This window comes from Callorhinus ursinus, unplaced genomic scaffold (genome assembly GCF_003265705.2).
Source record: "Callorhinus ursinus isolate GAN/ISIS: 27379988/994484 unplaced genomic scaffold, GSC_fseal_2.0 scaffold22, whole genome shotgun sequence".
Classification (NCBI taxonomy): domain Eukaryota; kingdom Metazoa; phylum Chordata; class Mammalia; order Carnivora; family Otariidae; genus Callorhinus; species Callorhinus ursinus.
In genome coordinates, this window is record NW_027397084.1 from 3,535,470 (window position 1) to 3,559,540 (window position 24,071).

Here is a 24,071-nt window from a genome sequence, read left to right on the forward strand (position 1 = left end):
AAGATTCTTGCCATTTTTAGAGTATAATTTTTTAAGTTTAGAAATATCTGAGCTGAGGTTAGTTCCTCCCAACTAATCCTTTTGCTGCTTTCATGAATTTATGAGTTAAAAGAATCCTGTGATTTTTTTTTAAAAGAAAGAATAATTTCCTTTTGGGAGTCACGCTAAATATTTTCCCACTCTCTCTCCACTCCCTCAGAAGACTGCAAAAACGTAGAAACTACAATAACACATTCAAATCTCAAGATCTGGTCCTTTTAGAATATTCTGCTCAAAGAGTTTCTCTTTGTTGTCAATTATTCCTCTTTTCTTGCATTCATGTTTGAATTCTTCCCCTATTATCCAAGATACAGCCTGCCTTTTACAATAAATAGAGATGAATTAACTTCTTGAACTACTTCAATTTTTAAAAGTCTTTGAAGGACACAAACTTGGAGAAAATACACAGGGCTGGTTAGGGCTCTCACCTTTCATTTCTACTTTGAACATGCCCCCCACCCCCTGGCTACCCCCCGTTAGAGAATACTGGTTTTCTCCTTTTCAAGCTGTGTTCCTGAAAACTCTAGTAGGATTCTTTGAAGGATTTCCAGGGGCCTCATAATGTTTGATTTGAACGTCCATTTACGATTTCTGTGCTACTCAAAATAAAGTTCTGTCATCTCATGTTTTATATTTGAACTTCTTGTAAATGCTTTGTTGATTAGCTTGTCATGTTTTGGAATTTGGGCTTGTTAGTTTTATTTTTTGATATTTAAAGCAGATCAGATAAATATCCCATATACAGCTGTGCAAGTTTGAGTACATCACTTTAGAATCTATACCGCATGCTGAACCAAATTCAAGGTCTTTACTGCTGACATAGAAATAAAGGCAGAAAAAAAGCAAAATGTGTTTGAATGATAACTATTTACTGTAGAGACAAACTAGTTGTTAATGACAGCAGAATTTTCAAATTGGAACTGGACAAGTCCTTATAAACAAATTCGCTGGCTGCCCCAACTTAAGGTATTGCTGTAGATGGAGGGGTTCAAATGAGAGATCTTGTTTTACTTCTCCTCCCTTTCTGCCTAATGATTAAAAAAATTAACTGAACAGCTTTTACAATATAATGGGACTGTGCCACCTCTATCTGGCAATACAGAATTATGATGCTATGCTTACAATAGCAGAAATAGTTTCATTAATGAAGTTCACCAGATGCGGATTCAATGGGCAAAGCAAAATAAATGTGACCCTGAAACTTCAAGTAAATATTTGTCAGAGAAGGGTCGTCAGGTGACCGAGATTTTCTTTATGACATTGAGTTGCTTATCATGTTTTAAGAAACCTTAAAAAATATTTTCCAGAAATCCGTGAAGAATTACCCTGGCTTAGAAATCCATATATTAATCTTCTTTAAACATTACCAGTTTAAAAGTGTGAGTACTTGTTAGGTATTGTTAATGAAATAACTTTTTATTTTATTATGTTATGTTAGCCACCATACATCATTAGTTTTTGATGTAATGAAATAACTTTTAAGCAAAAAATTCTAACTATTTTTCTTTTGGGCCAAGACTATTACAGGCCTGTGTAGAACATTAGTAAAAATTGCTAGGATATAATATTAGAATGTCACCTGTAACTTTTTTTTTTTAAAGATTTATTTATTTATTTTGAGAGAGTGAGAATGAGAGAGAGAGAGCGAGCACATGAGAGGGGGGAGGGTTAGAGGGAGAAGCAGGCTCCTTGCTGAGCAGGGAGCCCGATGCGGGCCTCGATCCCGGGACTCCAGGATCATGACCTGAGCCGAAGGCAGTCGCCTAACCAACTGAGCCACCCAGGCGCCCTGTAACTTTGTTTTTGAAACACCCTTCACTTAATGAATGAGATTTTAAGAGTGGATCTTCTAGATATACAGATTTTTTTGAAATATCTTATGAAGAAGCCCTTTTCTACTGGAACATCTTTTAATACCTCTTGGAACACTTGTCTTCTACACAATGTAGTTTGGAAAATATGATCTCATGTTTTCAGGATAAGACCACTTAAGGAGTTAAGAACAGAGACCATTCCGCAAAGAGGAAGTTTAATGAGTAGGATTAGTGAGAATTCACTGAAGACCATTGTCATGGTCCCAGGGAACCACAGAATATTCCTGTCCACAGATAGAGTTCTAGTACTTACTATGTAACTTTAAGCTAGCTACTTCACTTTTCTCTAAATCTCAGTTTTCCTATCTAGCAGGGATAATTAACACTCATCTTGCTGTGTCTTGAGCAAGTGAAAAGCAAGTGAAAAGTTTCTTCTAAAATAGTACATAAATTATCTGATCAACCAACACTTGTTTCAGATTCTAATGATTTTCTCTGCCAAACTCTTCCAACGACTTTATTCCTACATTTCAAACATTCTCTCCCTAACTAATCCTAAACTGAACATTGTGTTAGTTGAATCATACAAAATTTCTGATAGTCAACTGTTTTTCACCTAGAGAAACCGTAATTTCATATAATTTGACATAATGAATTTCGTCACTGGAATCCCCCCGCCCTATTTCAAAATTAAAAACCACTACATTAGAAGTTTCACAGTGTATTCTACAGAACACGGACTTTTAGGTTATTCTTATATGATAAATATGATAAATATGTTAATTTATTTCTGAGAATCACTAGCCCACAACTATAAAAAGGTATGTGGCTCCAAGGATAGATTTAACTTCCAAAAAATTTATTGAGAAGACTTTTGCTTCCAGTCAAAAACACAAATATTTAAGACTTCTTACCCAATTTATCCTTGGTATTTACATTTGGAAATTATTCTAGTATTTTGTGACATTTCATTTTCCAGTTTGAACAAATAAAATGCCGACAAATCTAATATAATCATGATGTAAGAATTATTCACAAACGTCTAAATCAAAATAGTCAAAGAAATCTGCTATGCCGCTTTTGTTTTTTCAAAGCTTAATGTGAGGAATTCCTAAAGGCAGGTTCACATTTTCCATAGCTCTGTGTCTGTTTCCAACAGTCTTCAAGAACCAAGGATATGAGAGCATCCCTAGCACCCACAAGAGATCTCCCCACATCGAAGTCAGTGGCCAGAGTGGAAGGGCAGTCAACTGAGAGGGAGAGGTTAGATTCCAGGGTCAGCCCTGTTGCTCACTCACAAGGTACCTTTGGGTGACTGCAAAGTTTCTCTGAGGCTGAGACTCACTGGCTTTCACAAGTCTTAGCCAGCTTTAAAATACTGTGTAAGACTGATGAATCACAGACCTGTACCTCTGAAACAAATAATACGTTATATGTTAAAAAAGAAAAGAAGATATTAGGAAGGGAAAAATGAAGTGGGGGAAATCGGAGGGAGAGAGGAACCATGAGAGACTGTGGACTCTGAGAAACAAACTGAGGGGTTTAGAGGGGAGGGGTGAGTGGGGATGGGTTAGCCTGGTGATGGGTATTAAAGAGGGCACATACTGAATGGAGCACTGGTTATAGGCAAACAGTGAATCATGGAACACTACATCAAAAAATAAATAAATTAATAAATTAAAAAAAATAAAATGTATTAAGAGGAAAAAAAATACTGTGATTCTGTCTGACAATTTAAGGTAGCTGAATGGATACTGAAGCACAACTCGCTTCTAGGGATGCACTGAAGGTATTATATAGGTTAATGACCATGTTTAAATAAGCAACTTTATTGTCTCGCTATTCTAGTTCAATAGAAAATCACCTGATAACATGCAAGCTCACAGGGGTTAACACAGTTTTCTAGGTGAGTATCACTCAGGAGAAACTAAAATAGATTTAGGCATTACAAACTGGATTATATCATCTCACCCAGTGAACAGTTTCCTTTTTCTGGCTTTCAAAATTATACACCTGATTTTATATCAGCCATTTGGAACACTTCCCATTGAAAGCTGGGATTGAGCTTCAGAGTAAGTAACCATGGGCACCACCCACTGCTTGTAAATAGTGAGGATCTAGATAAAACACATGTCTGACCTTCTTCTGTATGATAAACTATCAGTACACTGGGTTACTCTTTGGAGTATTTTCCCTAAAAAATAATTCATTCACAAAAATTTTAAATGCTTTTTCCTTCTAAACATACACAAGTAAATTCTAAGAATATTTTTTAAAAAACCATTACCAAAGCATTTCAATTTTTAGGCTGAGAGAAGAAAATACTCTTCAAACAATTAAATACCAATTAATTTTCTGATAGGACAATTCATTTAAATCTTTTGCTATACCTTTTATTGAGGGGCCCTGATATCCTTCTTAAATTAAGTTTTATTTACCCTTCACTATTCTATATTTTCTTAATTTTCTAACATACCAGCACTACTTTCAGTAAATGAAAAAATTACTAAAGAAATTAAGAAGTCAGTAAAATGAAAAAAAATTTAAAAATGGAGGCATGAACAGACACTTCTCAAAGAAGACATACAAATGGCTGACACATGAAAAAATGTTCAACATCACTAGCCATCAGGGAAATGCAAATCAAAACCACAATGAGATACCACCTTACACCAGTTAGAATGGCAAAAATTAATGAGACAGGAAACAAGTATTGGTGAGGATGTGGAGAAAGGGGAACCCTCTTACACTGTTGGTGGGAATGCAAGCTGGTACAGCCATTCTGGAAAACAGTATGGAGGTTCCTCAATATGTTAAAAATAGAGCTATCCTACGACCCTACGACTGCACTACTAGGTATTTACCGCAAAGATACAGATGTAGTGAAAAGAAGGGACACATTCACCCCAATGTTCATAGCAGCAATGTCCACAATAGTAGCAATGTCCATATCTGTGGAAGGAGCCAAGATGCCCTTCAACAGATAAATGGATAAAGAAGATGTGGTCCATATATACAATGGAATATTACTCAGCCATCAGGAAGGACAAATACCCAACTTTTATATCAACATGGATGGGATTGGAGGAGATTATGCTAAGTGAAATAAATCAAGCAGAGAAAGCAATTATATGGTTTCACTCATATGTGGAACATAAGGAATAGCGTGGAGGACCACAGAGGAAGGGAGGGAAAACTGAGTGGGAAGAAATCAGAGAGGGAAACAAACCATGAGACACTCTGAACTCTGGGAAACAAACTGACGGTTACAAAAGGGAGAGGGGTGAGGGGATGGGGTAACCATGTGATGGGTATTAAGGAGGACACGTACTGTGATGAGCACCGGGTGGTATATGCAACTAATGAACTGCTGAACACTACATCAAAAACTAATGATGCACTTATATGTTGGCTAACTGAACATAATAATATGTTAAAAAAAGAAAGCTTCTATCAAACAACATCTTTCTTCATGAAGATAGAACTGTTTTCTAATGTATGTGTGGATGCATAAGGAAAACACCAGATACTCAACTCTGAGAAACAAGTCTAGGTAGAGAGCGACTTTTGCCCAATGTCTTCCTTTATGAAGATAGAAGCATTTTTCAAAGGATGTGAGCAAGAAAAAAAATAAGTTGAGGCAATAATTTATTTAAAAAATTATCACCAACTTTGATATACTCATCAGTCTGAGATTTTTTCAATAACTTACACAAACATATAAACTTATATAAATTGAATTTGATGAGGCGTTATAAATTTGAGACCATGCCATTTTTTCCCTTCAGATTTCTGTTTCATAAGAGCTAGTATGCAAAATCTAGCTAGTATGCAAAAATGGAGTGGCAACTATGTGCATTCAGTTACTGAGACCTTATTTTTAAGGTGATAATGTGATAAAAATCCATTAATGTTCTTCAACCATTACCAATCCCCAAAGTAAAAATGAACACATTTATTCTCAGGAACAATCATCTTTAAATGATATTTAAATGTTAATGGTAAAAACCATTAGTCTGATAAGCAATCACATTATTATTCAAGTTTTAGTTTCTTCTGGGATTACGAAGTAAAGCCTCTGTGTTTTTGTGTGTGTCTGTGTGGCTGGGTAGTGGGGGAGCGGCTTCTATTTCAGTCTGTTTGTATTCCTATTTGAGACCTTTTAGAAAATATACTACAGCTACTACTACTACTAATACTTCCAATATTATTAGTATAATTTATTAAGTGCTTATCACATGTCACCCAAAAAGACAAATTATCCAGTTAAGAAATGGGCAGAAGACATGAATAGACATTTTTCCAAAGAAGATATCTAGACGGCCAACAGACACATGAAAAGATGCTGAACATCACTCATCATCAGGGAAATACAAATCAAAACCACAATGAGATACCAGGTCAGAATGGCTAAAATCAGCACCACAGGAAACAGATGTTGGCAAGGATGCAGAGAAAGGGGAACCTTCTTATACTGATGGTGGGAATACAAACTGGTGCAGCCACTCTGGAAAACATCATGGAGGTTCCTCAGAAAGTTAAAAATAGAACTACCCTATGATCCAGCAATTGCACTACTAGGTATTTACCCAAAAGATAAAAAAATACTGATTCTCAAGGGACACATGCACTGTGATGTTTATAGCAGCATCATCAATAACAGTTAAATTATAGAAAGAGCCCAAATGTTGGTGGACTGATGAATGGATAAAGAAGATGTGGTCTATATACACAATGGAATATTACTCAGACATCAAAAAGAATGAAATCTTGCCATTAGCAACAACGTGGATAGCGCCAGAGTGTATTATGCTAAGTGAAACAAGTCAGTCAGAGAAAGACAAATATCATATAATTTCACTCATGTGTAGAATTTAAGAAACAAAACAGACAAAAAGAAAAAAGAGAGAGGCAAACCAGGAAACAGAGTTAACGATAGAGAACAAACTGAGGGTTGCTGGAGGGGTGGTGGCTGGGGGAATGGGTTAAATGGGTGATGGGAATTAAGGAGGGCACTTGTTGGGATGAGCACTGGGTGTTATACATAAGTGATGAATCATTAAATTCTATTCCTGAAACCAATATTACACAGTATGTTAACTAACTAGATTTTAAATAAAAATTTGAAACAAAAATAAGCAAAAAGAGCTTATCACATGTCAAGTTCACAGTACACCTTAAATTCTATCATAAGGTATGTTCTATTATTACATCCATTTTACAGATGAAACTGAACCATAGAGAGGTTAAGAAACTTCCTTAAGGCTACTTAGCTAGTAGGTGGCAGAGTTGGGATCTAAACCATGGTCATTTAGCTCTAGGATCAACAGTCAATCACCACACAATATACCTTCTGTAAATGCCAGCTACTCTGAGTGCAAGGACAACATAAGATGATGAGTGTCAAAGTCACTTAAGACATCTGAGGATGCATATGTACTCTAAAATAATGACTACAAATCACAGATTCTGAAGTGATTTTCAGAATTATAGGAAAAATAAACAATAGGCAAAAAGGTAGATTAGTTTTTAAAAATGTTTTTCAGTATGTGTATACAGAAAGTCAGGTATATAGGGTTGGGGACAACTGCAAAAGTGTGTTTTAGGGAGCAGATTCTGGAGCTGGGAGTTTTAGCCTTGGTTCCATCATTTAGTCTAATTAATAGCTTAACATCAGAAAAATTACTTCAATCCTTTAGATATGATACTTTCTCTGATCTTCTGCATAGGGTTGAGAATGAATGAGAACACAGAAAAGAAGGCAATCACCAACTAAAAGCATTGTGCTAAACATAGCCCTGCTCTAACTGGTTGAGTGGAGATGGTGGTTTACAAGTGTCTCCACCACACGCTCGTCCTCACAGGCAGTGAGCTGATGTTTCAGCTCTCCACCCCTTTCCTCTCTGTACCCCCAGCTACTCTGTGCAAAGAGCCTGTGCTCTTCTTCTCACCTCCACCTAACAAGGCTTCAATCATTCTTTTCTTCTATCATTTCAACTAATTCCCAAGGTGAAGAACTCACAATTCTTTATGCCATGAATTGTAGTTCTGAAACTGATCAAGTTGTGATTTTGTATAAAATTATGCCAAAAGTCATAATATGGTAGAAGACAAAAGGATGACTCACTAAAAGCCGATTTTTACTGGTTTATTGTTGATAAGTAATATCGACAATATTGTGTAACCTACTCGTTATTTTAATTCTCCAAATCAATTTCCAGTTACTGGGAATTGCTACATACAAATCAAGTTTGGATATTCTAAATTAGATGTCACATCTATATCTACACCAGACAAGCACTCTACATTTGGAATGACAAGGTACATAGACAATCTCTGTTTCATATAGATAAACCAGTCATTCATGAGTATTTTAGTTAACACAGGAAATGTTATTTTGGAGGTAACTGAGTTCAGCCTTTCTGTATGAAAATTTAGGTCTCAATCTATGGTTACTATAGAGGCAGTCCACATGCCTCCTCTCTTCTTACAAGTTGCAGCTCAAAGCCTAGGTGGCAAAGAGTCCCTAGTGCAGCATGAAGTATTATCTCCGAGAGTGGGTATCAGGGAACTGGACATCAGCATCCCCCAACATCAGAAGCACCTCCTTAGAGAAAGTTGAAGGTATATCGGAGCCAGGGAAGGATGGCCATATTGTTAGATATACAGTCTGCAAATCTCTCCCACTTTAAAAAGAATTTTTAACTAATTTAAAAGGCAGATTTATGAAAGGTACAGCATAGGGAATATAGTCAATGATACTATCATGGTGTCGTACGGTGACAGACGGGAGCTACACTTGTGGTGAGCAGAGCATGATATATAGGGAGGTTGAATCACTATGCTGTATGCCTGAAACTAATGTGTGTCAATGATACTTCAATAAAAAAAAGGGGCAGATTCATGTATTGTAATGTATACCATGAAACTGTATCTCCCTGATCATATTAATCATGATATAAAATAGAGTAGGCACATTCAGTCCTGCAGGCTGGGCAAATTAGTATAGCTCTAGGTAATGAAGCAGACCTGTCAAGGTGGGTCCTTTCTGAGGAGTGATAAAAATGTGGGTGCCCCTCTCTGATGATTTTTTTACCATGTGCTGTATTCTGGTAGTGGCTAAGTGAACATTCTGGGTCATGGTTTATTTGTTCTATTTTTCCAGATCTATTTAAATTAAGCATTTAAAAATTTTATCATTAACTTAAAAAATCATATTGATTATATGTTTATTAGATAAAAATTAGCTTAAATTGTATCTGAACTTTAGTTTCAAGTGCATTTTCTGACCATATACCACAATCTTAGATTATCAAAGCAAGCTTACATGAATGCAGAGTACCAGTTAGATATGAGGGTGTGAATACACATACACGCACATATAAACAACGTCCTCGACCCAGATGGTGAAGTGATCTGTCCAGTGTAGTTAAGTATAAAAAACATGGAAATATGAAGGAGCCACCACCTCCTTTTGAGGAAATATCAAAGACTTTATAATTGGGAGATTTTCCCCTTAAATTAGATACATGTTCCTTTATGTAATTTTATCTATTATTTTAGTTACCATTTTAGGTTCTTTCTCAAAAATCCAGCTTCCCCTTGCTACTCTTTAATTACTTCTAGATTATTATCAACACTGCCTCCTTTTCCTTCCCTCTCCACTCCATTGCCTCAACCTTTTAGTCATTAGTTGGCTCTTAAATATGGACTTGATATATTTAATCCTTTGCTAGAAGACGGTTCTTTCAATTTCGGTTCTTAAATTCTTCCAATCATCTCCTATTTTTCTAAATTTCATCTTTCTTTTGGCTCATCACTAAAAGTAGTCTCACCTATCATGCAGAAAAAAATAAAACAAGAGATTCTTGATTTCATTCTGCCTTTTCAATTGTAATAATCTAAAAACAGTTATGCAGGATATATTGTTTTCATCAGCAGTATTGAAATCATGTTCTCACAATATAGAAGACAGATTTTAAATACTAAACAAAAGTGAGAATAATAGTTATCATTACAAAAAGCTTCTGGAGACATATATAAAAAGCTCCTGATACACGCTTGCTGTCACAATGAGAATCCATGCAATTAACTGCTGAAAATAAAGAATGGAAAGAAAGCATTCCCTTTAACTAAAAAACAGGAAAGAAAAACAGATGATCTAATGTAGAAGAAAAATCATGATTTCTATCAAGAGATCACAGTAAAATCCACTCTCAGGAGAAAACACATAACTTTTTGCACTGATGTATGTATATATGTGTGATGTTATACATATCTACTCTGCTTTAGTGTAGTAAAGCACAAGTGAATATGAAGAAACTAAACAGTAAATTCTGCTGTTCCTCAGTCTTAAATCCAACCTCACTTTCTGAAAATCAAACCAATGCCTCATAAACAGAGAAAGACTTGGAGAAAGTTCTATTAACATGAATGAAGATTTTTTAAAAAGGGCCACAAGATGAGCACTTAATTAAAACACACACTTTCTTTAGGCTGTTGAAATATAAAGTCTTTAATTCTCCATTAAAAAAAAAAAACAACAAACCCTGATTATAAGCTTTAAAACCATTTGAAGATGTGAAAGACTATCTGCATTTCAGCCTACTTCAAAGCCGGTAAAGAAATCATTTCTTCTTCTTCCAACTCAGAGTATGTTTAGGAGCAGGACATCTGATAGAAGTGGTATTGCCAATCTAACCAATTTTAAAATATAAAGTGCTTCTAGCAATATTTGGAGACATATAATTTGACAAAAAAGTTTTATAAACCTAAGCTTTGAAAAATAGAAAATATAAGCCCCAGCAAAAAAAAAAAGCATCATTGGTAATTGAAAGAAAATAATATTTTGTAGAAAAAAAATCATCCTTCCAAAAAGAGACAAAAATGACTAACTTTTATTTCCCAAGGGAATTATGCCACTTTTATACAACAAAATTACAGTCACCACAAATTGCTTTCAACAATTCCACTGCTTCTTCATTTGACCACTTGAAAATCAAAATTCTTTCAGATTATAAATATAACTTTTTATAACTCTGTTATTACGTACTGTGAATGGGGAAAGGGGGCCAATCTTGTGGCCGTAGCGTCGAACGGCCTCTCTGATGTGGCAGGGCTGGATGGCATCGCTGTGAGCCTCAACACCACAGGCCGCAGTGCTCTGCGACAGAAAAACACATAAATTGTTACTAAATCAAAAACACACAACAGAACTACAGTGTATAAAATATGAAAATAAACTTTTATAAAATGGATGTTCCCCCCCTTTAGGATGCATGTCCCTGCTGCCCTACATGACATTTAAAAAAAGACTCCGTTAACAAATCAAAGATGACTTTTCCGTGACCCCTTTCTAGCAGACCTACCAAATGCAATTTTTATGCCCACAATATTTCACCTAGGCCTGTATGTCAAGGTACAAGAGAATACAGCCACCCATGTGCAGATGAGAAGTGTCGTGGGGGATTGCAGACAGAACCACAGGAAGATTTGTTTTTAAAAAAACACTTAAACATTTATTATTATAAATGTTTCTTGGGAGCTTGTTGAGCATATTTCTGAAATAACTGGAGGGTCATCAATTTTAAAATGAAAAATATAAAATTGCTATATATTTATTTATACTACCGGAGCTGTCACAGACGATCATTTTAACGTGGTTCCCAATTTTCTAGGTGTCCTCAGGGCAAAAAGAAAATAAAACAAAACCTTTCTATTTTAATCTGCCTCATGTGTAAAAGGCAGGTTTGAAAGTACAAAAAGACACAAGAAAGAGAAAAACTATTTGTAAAGAGAGTATGGATACCAGCTTAAGAAAGGTGTGTAACATGATTTAAAAAAAAAATTAAAATGTTCAATAGGAATAAGATAGTCTCATGGTTCATTTGCAGACTCTGGTTTCCCAAATACCTGATCTAGATCCTATCAGTTACCAGTCCTGTCAAGTTATGTAATATCTCTGCACTTTGGTTTCCTTATCTGTAAAATTGGGGTAATAATTATAATTGCTTTCTACTGCAGTGGATACCAGATGCCAGTCATTAGCATTAAAGAATCAAGAGAAAGAAACAGTAGTTTGTGTATTACTATAACTGTATTCTAGAAGTCAGTCATAGTCACATAAGGATTATTTGTTTTTCTGATAATTACTATAATTACCACTTTCATAATTCCTTGTAGGAATATAACTAGTATGACCTCTATGAATAGTAATTTGGCAAAATCTTATTAGATGAAAATGCACAACCATTTTGAACCCAATTTCATATCTAAGTTTTTATCCTACAGATATATGAAACAGGTACAAAATTTTATATACCTATACATCTATATCTATCATTGCGTGTGCACACACACACATACACACTCACTGCAGAACTATTAGGATTGATGAGCTAAATGTTCATCAGTGAGGGAACACTAAGATAAATTGATACATCCATGTAATGAAACAGAAACTACAGCAACCACCAAAAAGAACAAGGGAGTTCCATACATACTCCTATGGAACTATCTCTAAGATGTACTGTGTGAAAAAATGCAAGGTGTCCAACTGGGTGGTACTATGTTAACATTTATTTTTTAAAAAGCCTGAACATTATATACTCATTCAAACATAGACTATTTTTTGCAAGGGTATACCAAAAATCAGTAATAGTCCTTATCTCTGTGAGGCTAAGTGGGTGTCTAAAGGACTGGGATTAGAAGAGACATTTTTCACTGCATATCCTTTTGTACTTTTCAAATGTATTTTCCATGCCTTGTGCATACTTTTCCTATAACTAGTAAAAAAAAATTTTAAAAATTCCCATTAAATGAAAGCATCAGTTAATTATCCAAGCTGAACCTGAAATAAGATGTAAAATATAAAACAAAGCAGATCTTGATTATTTTTATTATTTTAACAAGATATGAAATAAGCCAAATAGGAACTTACTCTAGAGTATCTTTCTCAATTTCATTCCACAATACCCTAAATAACAGATCTGCTATGCCCACAACAACACAACTTGTTATCTTAACCCTTCACTTGGCACTCATATAAAAGTATACAGGATTTTTTTTTTTTTTTGAGTGCTTTCTCAGTTCTTATTCCAAATACTTTGTGTCAGTTGGAAATGAATTACCAGGTACCTGATAAGGGTAAAGGCTCTTCTCTGAGTCCATTTGGCCCCAAAAGATGAATATGACTAATAGAGACTCATTAATGGTTGAAGCATTTTATCCACTTGTGGAAATGAACACAAATATTTAGCTGGATCTAGAGTTAAGTTTTCCAGTGGAAACTCAAGTGGAAATACAAAAGAGAGACGTCAAGAGGGTCAATATCCTGCATATTACATTGGGTGGGAAGTTCCTCTATGGCGTTTCCTCTCTCTCTGCAACTTGGGTTTGTTTTTCATTTCTTTCCTCCATGGTCAATGTAAGATTCTACTCTTCCTTACTTTCCCAAATAAATTTGTTTTTTGTCAAAACCATAGAACATTTGGTCAAAATCTCTCAGAACCTCTGGCATGGCAATCAAATAGGATTTCAGAACACTGAAGGAAGCATAAGCTAGAAACTTATGGTGGAATCGGGATCTTTGCCAAAAAGATGAAGTTAACTTATATGGAAATACTCAATTTTGTGAAAAATGTTATTAGATTTTCTATTTTGCTAACTTCAGGTTTATGTGCTAGAATTAAGCAACTGCAAACAGCATACAGTTACCATATGCATTTCTATACTTTCTTGACTTGCCCACTGAGTTCTTTGGAAGGGAACCCTTAAATCTGAAATGATGTATTTCCAGTGTTGCTGCCACCTCAACCAATCTCTTCACACTTCTGTCAACATTCAGGCCTTCACCAAGGTACTTTTAAGCCATTCAAACTCAAAATTCATACCAAGTTGAGAATTTTTAATTTAGCAGTGACTCTAGCATTTTAAACAGAAGTTTCAATATAGCTTCCTTGGACCACAGCTGAGAGTTCAAACTGCTGAGAGATTTTATTCAGTATAAGCCAGCAAGGAAAAGCAGAGGCATGGTGCTCAAATCTAGGAATATGGAGGATTCCATAAGATATTTTACCTTCCAGAACGCAGCACCAGCTTTTGGATGAAGAGACATAAGTAAAGATGAACATAAGAACGTCAAAGAACACCAGATTGGTGTCAAAGGACCTAACATCTGAGGAAGAACTTTACGAGGCAGCCTGTACTTCACTCACGGAAATAAAGAGTCTATTTCGGCAGAGATTTCAGCACTCTTTGGACAACAGCACTCAGTATTTTGTCAAATATGTAGGTTTCATTTTTGAAAATTTAAAAATAAAGAGTATCCTAAAGTACAGGCACACTCAGAATGGGAAAGATGGTAAATAAAACTGTGGTCCGGGGAAGCTATACTGAAACTTCTGTCGCTGCTGAATCTCTTACAAATGTTCATACCTGTCCGGACTTTTTTTTTTTTTTAAATTGTTGGCAAGTTAAATTGTCCTATCCTTTCTCAGCCTTTCTCTTGCCAGTGAAATCCAAATTTAAGAAGGACCTAGAATATTGGATAATTGCCACTTATTCTTTCCACATAATGGTGGACTAGATCTTTTGTTAAACTCGAAACATTCGTTCTTACAGAGTAACACATACCTCAGATGAGAGCAAATGAAAGGCTAGTACTACTATTACTAATACTTTTATTACTCACTGACCACAAAGGTTGATACATAATCTGACTGGCAAGGCAAGTGTCTTCCTTCTACTTACTGCTGTACACATTGCTTTCCCAGAGTTTCCTTTTTTATGGAGAATGTCTTTTCAGATGAAGGTGGGCCATTCTTTGGCCAAAGGTTACACTATACAGTATAGTTAATTTTAGCAGTTAATTTTCTCATTTCAAAGTTTAACTGAGATGTTAATTGTTACAACTGTAGTTCTATATAACTAGAAAACTCTGTAACTCTTTTCTTTAAGGAAATTAAAACTAGAAAAAGTACTTCAGGTGAAGACAAGAGAATCACTAAATTTAAGGATTCATACATTAATAAATCTGGAAAGAATGCAAGATTTCTAAACTGTTCCAACCCCATCCCATGAGAAAATGAAGACAAAGGACTTGCCCAAGATTACAGTGACAATATTGGAATATGGCTATACATTAGATCTCTTGGCTTCTAGGACACATAGTTGATATATAGAGCCTTTATTATTTTATGTAGAATGAATTGTACTGTGTTACCACCATAGTGGAAGTTTCCAGGGAGTAAATAAAAACACAGCAAGAGTCTGTAGAAAGATGTGGATGAATAAATAAAGGAATAATAGCTTTAAAATGGAATGTTATTCTGATGTCACTGATTTTGAATTTACAAAAATTCAGATATGAACTAAGCTAATACTTACTTAGGAAATCTTTGCTATAAAACAACTTTAATGTAATAGTGTTCAACAAGATTAGGAGAGAAATGTTTAAATATTTAAGAGGAAAAATAACTCTTTATACGTCTTTGAGAATCCTTGAAATTTTTATGTATGTATGCATAACTGTATCAGGTTAATTACATACTTAGTAAGCAAGTCCACTGAAGAGGTCTTTTAGGTAACACTTTGTTACCCTAGTTTTACTTACTGAGTGAGCTGGAGCACTATAGCTAAAATTCTTTAAAACTACTTTACAGTACAGAAGTTCCTTATACTTCAAAATTCCCCTTAATAAATAAACACTGAGCTCTGTTGTTTTGTAAATGGAAGAGGAAACCAGATATGAGGCTAAAACTTAAATTTGCTTACTATCATTATAAAATTATACCTTGGCATGGCTCTGCTACTTGTCATGGCAAATGGTTCTTATTGAAGCAACTAAGTTTTAGATAATAGTATCACTTTAGACAAATTATTAAAAAACAAGAACATGAAAGTGATAGAGATTGATCAAAACCACGCAGAAACTGGAAAGGGGAATGCCTATATTTAGAAGAGAATGGCAGTGGCTTGAGTTTCCTGTTTTTACTCTTTTAGCAGACGGGCAGGCCCCAGTCAGGATAGGGGGCACATGACCTTAGAGACTCTAAGAAATATAGGCCAGAGTTCAGGGCACCCACAGTAGGTATAAAGTGAGGAAGGAAATACCAAGAAAGGACAAAATCAAAGAAGGAGAGCCCCAATTCACCATACAAACTTTACCCAAATCTATTTCTCTGTGGTACTGAATCCAAGAAACCCAGTTAAAGCTAAATGAACTGAGGAGAGATTCTAAGCTGCTGTCAATGAAGAGGAGTTTGGGTTTGATGTTTAGAGCTGAGTGCAGAATAGTAAACTGTCTGCTTAACACACATGGCCACATCCCAACAACTATTAACACCAACAGTTCTTCACAGAAATATAACAGAACACAAAATCTCTACCATATATTACCCATGATGTCCAAGATATAATTCAAAATTACTAGACATGCAACAATATAAAAAATTGACTGGGAAGAACTAACTGAGAGAGGAGGCATTATTTTGGTCTCCACTGAGCCTAACGAAGTCTCAAAGAAAGCATGACTTATACTCAATGGAGACTAAAATAATCCAGATATTAACTGATCAAAGAAGGATTTTTAAAGTAGCTATTATAACTATGCTCAAGAAGATCAAAGAAAATAAACCTGTAATAAGTGACAAAAAAACCAGACAAACAAAAACTAAAAAGAAATCAAATGGAAATTATGAAACTATAAAATAAAATATAACAAAGAAAAAATTATTGGATGGGTGTAACAGATTGGAACTGACAGAGGAGTCTGGAACATGAAGAAATATCAATAGAATTTATCCATCCTGAAGAACAGAGAGAAAAGACTGAAAGAGAAATTAAATAAGTACCTGTGGAACAACATCAAAGTAACTAACAAATATGCCTTGGAGTCTTTGAAGTGGAGGAGAGACAGTGAATGAAGCAGAAAAAATATCTGAGGACGTAATTGCTGAAAATTTCCCCCAAAAGACATAAACCAATATTTAAGAACCTCAATGAACCCTAAGCAGGACAAATACAAAGAAAGCCATGTCTGTGGACAGCATGGTCAAACTGCTGAAAACCAAAAATAAAGATAAAATCCTGAAAACACCCAGAGAAAAATAACACATTACAAACACAGAAACAGTAATACAAACTCCTGACATATGATTAAAACAATGGATGCCAGAAAACAGGGGAGTGATATCATTAAAGTACTGAAACAAAACTACTAACTCAGAATTCTATATCCAGTGAACATATCTTCTAAAAATAAAAGAAAGGATATTTTCAGAAATATGAAAACTAGGAGAAACCATCACCAGCCAACATGCACTGTAACAAATGCTAAAACAAAATTTAGTAGAGCAAAATAGGAAAGTAATACCAGAAGGAAGTCTGAGCATAAAAAAGAGAGACACAGAAAGAGAGAGAGAGAGAGAGAGAGAGAGAGAGAGAGAGAGAAATGAACAACAGTGGGGATGGTAAATGTTAGTTTATTTTTTCTCTTTTTTTCATTGAGATACATTTGCTTGTTTAAGGCATAAGTAGTATTATGGTTTATAACATGTGAAGATATAAGATGTATAACAACTATAGCATAAAGGAAGGGTAAGAGTAAAGTACACCAGTCTTATAAGAGTCTCACATTTTATGTAAGTAGTGCAATAACTCCAAGTACGCTGAAAATTTAAGGATATGTTGTAATCCTTAGCATAGCCACTGAAAAAATGATGCAAAGAGGTATCACTAAGAAATGAGTAGATGAATTAAAATGAATTTCTTAAAGAGTACACAACCCAAAATAAGACAAGAAAAACTGAGAATCAAAAATAGAACAAGCAGAAAACAAATAGCAAAATAGTTGAACTATATCTAACCATGTCAATAAATACAATAAATTTCAAGGAAATGCAAACTCAAAGTATAACGAGTCACTGTTGAATATCCATTAGAATGGTTAAAAATAAAAACAATAACAGCAAGAGCTGATGAACATGTGAAGCAACTGGAACTCTCACATACTGCAGGTGGAAGTATAAAATGATACAAACATTTTTTTGGGGGAAAAAAAGTCTTGGAGTTTCTTTAAAAACTAAACACATATATATTCTGTGACTCAGTAATTTCATTCCTAGCTATTTACCTAAGAGAAATGAAAGGCATTTGCCCATGAAGACTTGTATAATAATGCTCACAACAGGTTTACTCATAATACCTCAAAAACTGGAAACAGCCTGGGTGTCCACAAAATGAGAATAAATACACTGATATATTCATACAACAGCACATTACTCAGCAGTAAAGAGGAATAAATTACACTTATACTGAAAAACAAATTTCAAAAACATCCTGAGTGAAAGAAATTTCACTCAAAAGAGCATACGTACTACATTTTCTTTATATGATTTCCAGGACAGAAAAAAACTAATCTATGATGAAAAAATCAGGACAATGATTGCCTCTCTGTGGTGGCAGGAAATGACTGGGAAGAGGCATGCAGCAACACTGTGAACTGATGATAATGTTTTATATCTTGAGAAGTGTTTAGAAAACATCAGGTTTATACCTCTGTCAATACACATCAAACGGTATATTTAACAACTGAATGGTTTACTGTGTATAAATTTTAGCTTAAAAAAAAGAACCATAAACAAATTATACATAATGAAGTATTAAGCCAAGAAGTGTACTAATATCTGTAGCTTACTTTGTAGTGCAGCAAAAAAAAAAAAAAGATGGACTGACAGATGGACAAAAGAATAATTAGATGCATTGATATAATAAATGTAAATACATAAGTATGTAGATAATACAGCAAACATAGTATAATGTTCATTGTAGAATCCAGATGGCAGATGCATGGCGTTAAGTCTATAATTCTCTTAATATTTTTGTATGTTTGAAAATTTTTATAATAAAACGTTAGAAAAAAATCAATATCTTGCTTTATCCAGAAGAAAGCTATTAAAAAAGTTTGAGTAGAAGTCATTAAGTATGGTTAAGCATAAATTGGCTGTTTCTAAAAATTTGAATTATGAGAAAAACAGAGCACGTTTTCCATATCTCTGAAGCAAACTCAACAACTTTATCCCCTCTGCACTGGAGAAAAGAAAAACAAAACAAAACAAAAAAACTTATCACTGACCTTTTTTCTTTTCCTTTGCTTGGTTTTAGCTGAGTCTTGTCCAGCACTCCCATTCCCTAGGGATCCTGATGTGGTTTTCCCTGAGTGCTGTGATCCAGATGATGGAGCAGTGGGTGTAGGAGGAGGTGTGTTCTCAGGGGACTCTGGGTAGGACTTCATGCAAGACCCCTGCCCAAAGAGATGCGCCTTTGAAATCAAGTGACCAGGACTTCTAACATTCATTTGTGTTTAATATCTCCTGAATTCAATACTTCTTGAAGCTTACAAATATCAAAACACGATTTATTATCCAGTTCACAGAAATGATGCCTCATTTGTCCCTATTGGTCTAAATATGTTAATTTTTAATCTGTCTAGCCATTTAGATAAAATCAGGATTTCTCAAGACGCAGCCTCCAAAATTTCTGCTGATTTTGCCAGATACAGAGATCTCTACTTGCAAGTTTTGTTAGCATGTCAGACTTACATGTCTCAAAAGGCACCTCTGAATCCACCCCCCCGCCCCAAACTGGATGGTACAGACAGTATTTGTTATCAGTATGTCCAGCCTTCTACCAGTGACTCCAACTCAGTGTCTGAGGGTCACTGTGGATATTTCCGGCTCCTTTTATTTCTAGTTCCTTCCTTCTTTCATAATATCCCTCATTTCGACCTGGTTTCTTCGGCTACGACTGCAAGTCTGTTTTCTTTCATGTGGATGCACTTCAAATATTTGAGGACTATTACCTTTCTCAGCTTCTTTTCTTTTATAGGTCAAACTGCCTCAAATTCCTTCAACCATTTATTATGAGACAGGTTTTCAGGTTCCTTCACCCTCTCACTACTCTCCTTTAGACATTCTCTACTGTGTCAAGGTCCATCCTCTAGGATGGTGCCTCAACACTAAACGAGACAAAAAAAGTTTTCTTATCAGTGACATCACAATATTGGCTCCTAAGGAATTTACAGGCCAATAAAAGTCTATAAGTCTTTTTCATATATGGTATTATTAATCTACATCTTCCTTATCCTACCAACTATACTAAACCATACTACCTGCTGGCCTACACTTCTCTATAGTGTATTTGTATTCAAAAAACTACACTAAATTTTGTAAAGTGTTTGGCTGAAATGCACATATTGGTTTCAAAAGTATATCTGTCTATTGTTCTGAGAACTGTATTATTTATTTAAAGTTAAAAATGAGCAAGTTTAAAGGGAAGCTAGTAAAGAATATACTGGAACTCCGTATTATCTTTGCAATAGGCTCTGTAAATCTAAAAATTATTCTAAAATAAAAAGATTTTTAAAGAAAAAAAAAGTATTTCTTTGATTTGCCTGCCTAGGAACCTTATCAAACAAGAAGGAATAAGCCTAATTTGGCATGAGTTATTTTTAGAAAAAACAAGACAATTCCTAGAGATCACTGCTTCCTGTGCATAAACCATATATTAGAAAAAAAATTTTAAAAATTAACTTCAATTGGGGTGCCTTGGTGGCATAGTCGGTTAAGCATCCAACTCTTGGTTTTGGCTCAGATACCTGGGATCGAGCCCCACACTGGGCTCCATGCCTAGTGTGGAGTCTGCTTGGGATTCTCTCTTTCCCTTTCCCTCCACCCCCCCCACCCCGTGCTCTCACTCTCTCTCTCAAATAAATAAATAAATCTTTAACAAAAATTAACTTCAATTAATATTACACCTGCCAATCTGAGAACACAAGCTTAACTAGCTTGGTTCCTCATATGTTTAACACTCAAAAATGATAGTCATTAAAAGAGAATGTATTGTGTATTAACAGCATGCCTTGAGAGCTTCTGATTCCAATCCACTGTACATAGCACCTCCCTTTGGATCTTCTAAAACACCCATTTGAACTCATTACCTTTAGCAGCCACGAAACCTTCAACTCTTCCTTAACTCTAAGAGCCTAAGGCTCAATTTTCTAACCTGATTCCTCCTTCTGCTCCTCAATGAATCCTTTGCTTGAATATTTTAATCAGAGTTTTGTTTCTCCCTTGTACAGTTATGCCTATGCCGCCTCTGAGGCCTAGAGCATTCTCCCCACTTTTACTATCTCATCAAAGTCCTATCTTCCCTCAATGCCAGTGTCCTCTCTCAAGTTCTTTGCATTCGGGGCTTGTTTTTACCTCTGCACTTCCGGTCTATGCCACTCATTTGGAAATTAGCATATATGCTATCTTGAATTGTCTTTTTTGTTTGTTCTTTATTTCCTTGTTTGTTTTACAGAAAGTCCTATCTCCCTGAATACAGATCATACCAGTCTTCGGAGTCCCCCTTTTGTACCCAATTTGGTAAAGCCCTCAAAGCAGGCCCTTGACGTTGGTTGCTGGTTTGTAATGTTGATGAGTAAGATTCCTACTTTAGAGTGGCCATTCTCTGTGTTTCGTCAGGTAATAAAGGGCAGGAAGATTTCCAGTCTCTCTGAATGTTCATTTTGACCACTAGTTACAGGAGGAGGGGTGTCTGGAAGGCCAGGGAAACGCTTGAGGCTTTGCTAACATATTTAGGCGGGATGCTTTCCGACACTCCTGCTCCCGCCTCCCAGAGAGCCCGGGAAACCCAGCACACACAGGCCATTTTTCTTAACTGCTGGGTAGCTGGGAGCAGCAGCTGTGGTTGCTGAGCAGTTGCCCAGGGCAGCTTGGCCACCCTGGAGAACCAAGAGAGAAGGGAAATAAAGAGTTTTCCTAGCCATGCAAGCAATCCCTTGAATGTTAAGGGAAAACTAGGCTTGTTATGTTCACTGTAAATTTCTTCAATTAGAAATGTTACAACAAATTTGTCTGATGTTAATGAAAAGCATACTTATACACATATTCATAAAGTGAACATGTACCAAAGATATCTTTAAAGGGTGTTCTTTGACATCGTAATTTGGGTTTGTAACATAAAGAAAACAAAGTGTTTAATCAACTGGGTAAGCTTTAGGGACTTTTAAAGTGTGATGACTGATAATGATGTATGATCTTTTCTAAGAAAAAAATGGATTTTTAACGGGCATAAACATTTTAATTTCTACTTGGATTCCAAGCCAATCTGATTCTCCAAGGGGCACAAAAAGATGTCAAACTTTTGGCTTGAAATAAAATATATTGGTTTATATCTTTATGTAGTTTCCAAGTATCCTAGAGCAGACGTACTTAAACTTGGGGTCCATCACAGATCACTTAGATCCATAGAATGATTTCAGAGGGTCTCTGAACACCCTGAAATTGTATGCAAAATTTGTGAATGTGCTTATGGAGACAGAAATTATAGTTTTTGTCAGATTCTCGAAGGGGCTTAGACATTTTCAGGTTATACATTTCACCCAGCTTTGTCCAAAGCTCACTTCATAATTACACATGGAGATGTTAAGCCAACCTCCTTGCTGCCTTCTCTCTGGTTATTAGATTGAATTACATGAAATTGCTGTATATGCCAGGAAAAAGGGTCAAATATCAGCAAATGCATTCAATAGATGATACTACATTTCTAGTTTGTAAGCACATGACGCTCACAGAGAGTCTTTCTTACACTACAACACGGTACACAGTTATTGCACAATGCCTTAAAGTTGGCAAGACCACTTCATCGCCCCCCTAGGTGGAGGTCTCGGCAACATAAACTCGATCAGAAAGGATGTGATCCTCACATGATAGGGCCAGTGTGGACACGGAGAATAAATGGAGCCATGCTCCTTTAAATCATGTTTAGAGATGGGTCAATAATTGGGAAATAAAATGATTAATAAATGTCAGGAGTTATTAGGACATGAATAATAATGATTCTCTTGTCTTTGAGGCACAAAGAAATAAAGAACTATTCTCAACATTGTTCATTTGCCCAAATCAGTTGTTCACCTCCCATGGAAATGAGGTGTGCTCTCCAACTATTCCTCTTTCACTGGAGGGCTAGGGAAGCTAAATAAGGTCAGAAATAGGTGAAAAGACAATTGTATTAAGTGGATGATTAAGGCCTACAACAGTCCGTGCTCAGTGGATGTTTGTTTGAATGTTGAATATGTTAAGATTCCTGATTGAAGGCTATACATTCCTACATTACCTTTTTCAAAGAACTAGTAATGTAAACACCAGACACATGAAAAGTCCACAGAGGTGTCAAAGACAGATTTTTTGCTACTTACCTCAGCAGAGTTGTGATACTGAATGAAGGTTGCAGAAATGGCATGGCTGAAGGGGTCTCCCGCCTTGGTTACCATGTCCTGCCTCACAAGAAGAGCCAGGTCCACTAACTAGAAGATCAGAGTAATGAAAATAAAGTCACATAGCTGGAAATAATCAGTCACCAATGTCACCGAAGTGGCAAAACTAAAAGCAATACATTCCACCTGTTATTGATAACACGGTCTGCTTAAAAATCTGTATTGTGGACGTGAGCAGATGCTTTCATTGATAAGTAGACCTACCCATGAGTATAAACAATATATTCTGACTTTCCAGGGGAGCACTTCTCAAATTTTATTTAATAATCACTAGGGAAGTATTTTAAAATACAGATTTCTGTGCTCTGGACACCAAGATTCTAATTCGGTATGTATGCTCTGGGTTACATTTCAACAAGAAGCAAGGAGAAGCTGATGCTTGTGGTCAGAGGACCATGCTTTGAGAAGCTGTCAGAGAGCAGTCATTCTAGACTCAGGTTTTGGCAAGCACTCAGGAGACTGTACATAGCCAGAAAGATATGTTTCAAAGCTCAAAAATAATCTCTAAACAGGGCAGATGTGTACTGAGAATTCAATGTTGAGAAAAAGTATGTAGGGATTCCATTTCTGGTTAGGATTGAGTTGCAAGCAACAGTCACTTTTACCCTAACATCTGCCAGGGCTGAGGATACAAAGAAACATAATTGAACTGAATTCCAGAAAATGATAAGATTGTCATAGGATAAAACTCATGGCTGTTCTCATTCCTGGTAGAGTAGCAGGTGGAGGAACTTTGGTCATGGACAGAGGTAAGAAGAAAGGGATGCCTGGGTTGGCTCAGTGGGTTAAAGCGTCTGCCTTTGGTTTAGGTCATGATCCCAGGGTCCTGGGATAGAGTCCCTCATCGGGCTCCCTGCTCAGCGGGGAGACTGCTTCTC

At 35.8% G+C, this 24,071-nt stretch overlaps 1 protein-coding gene across 7 annotated transcripts in view; it reads right to left on the minus strand.

Moving 5' to 3' along the window:
* The window catches only part of SUPT3H (SPT3 homolog, SAGA and STAGA complex component), a 557,210-nt gene that overhangs the window by 69,243 nt on the left and 463,896 nt on the right, over positions 1 to 24,071 (minus strand). For 4 of the 7 annotated variants that reach the window (XM_073905031.1, XM_073905033.1, XM_073905030.1 and 1 more), the window contains 3 exons: positions 23,116 to 23,223; positions 18,988 to 19,155; positions 10,906 to 11,016 (listed from right to left, as the gene is read on the minus strand). In XM_073905031.1, coding sequence (XP_073761132.1) covers positions 10,906 to 11,016; positions 18,988 to 19,155; positions 23,116 to 23,223 — 387 coding nt within the window. Of the gene's footprint in view, positions 1 to 10,836; positions 11,017 to 18,987; positions 19,156 to 23,115; positions 23,224 to 24,071 lie in introns of those variants that run through there. The other 3 variants (XM_073905032.1, XM_025890763.2, XM_073905034.1) reach the window with 1 other exon arrangement.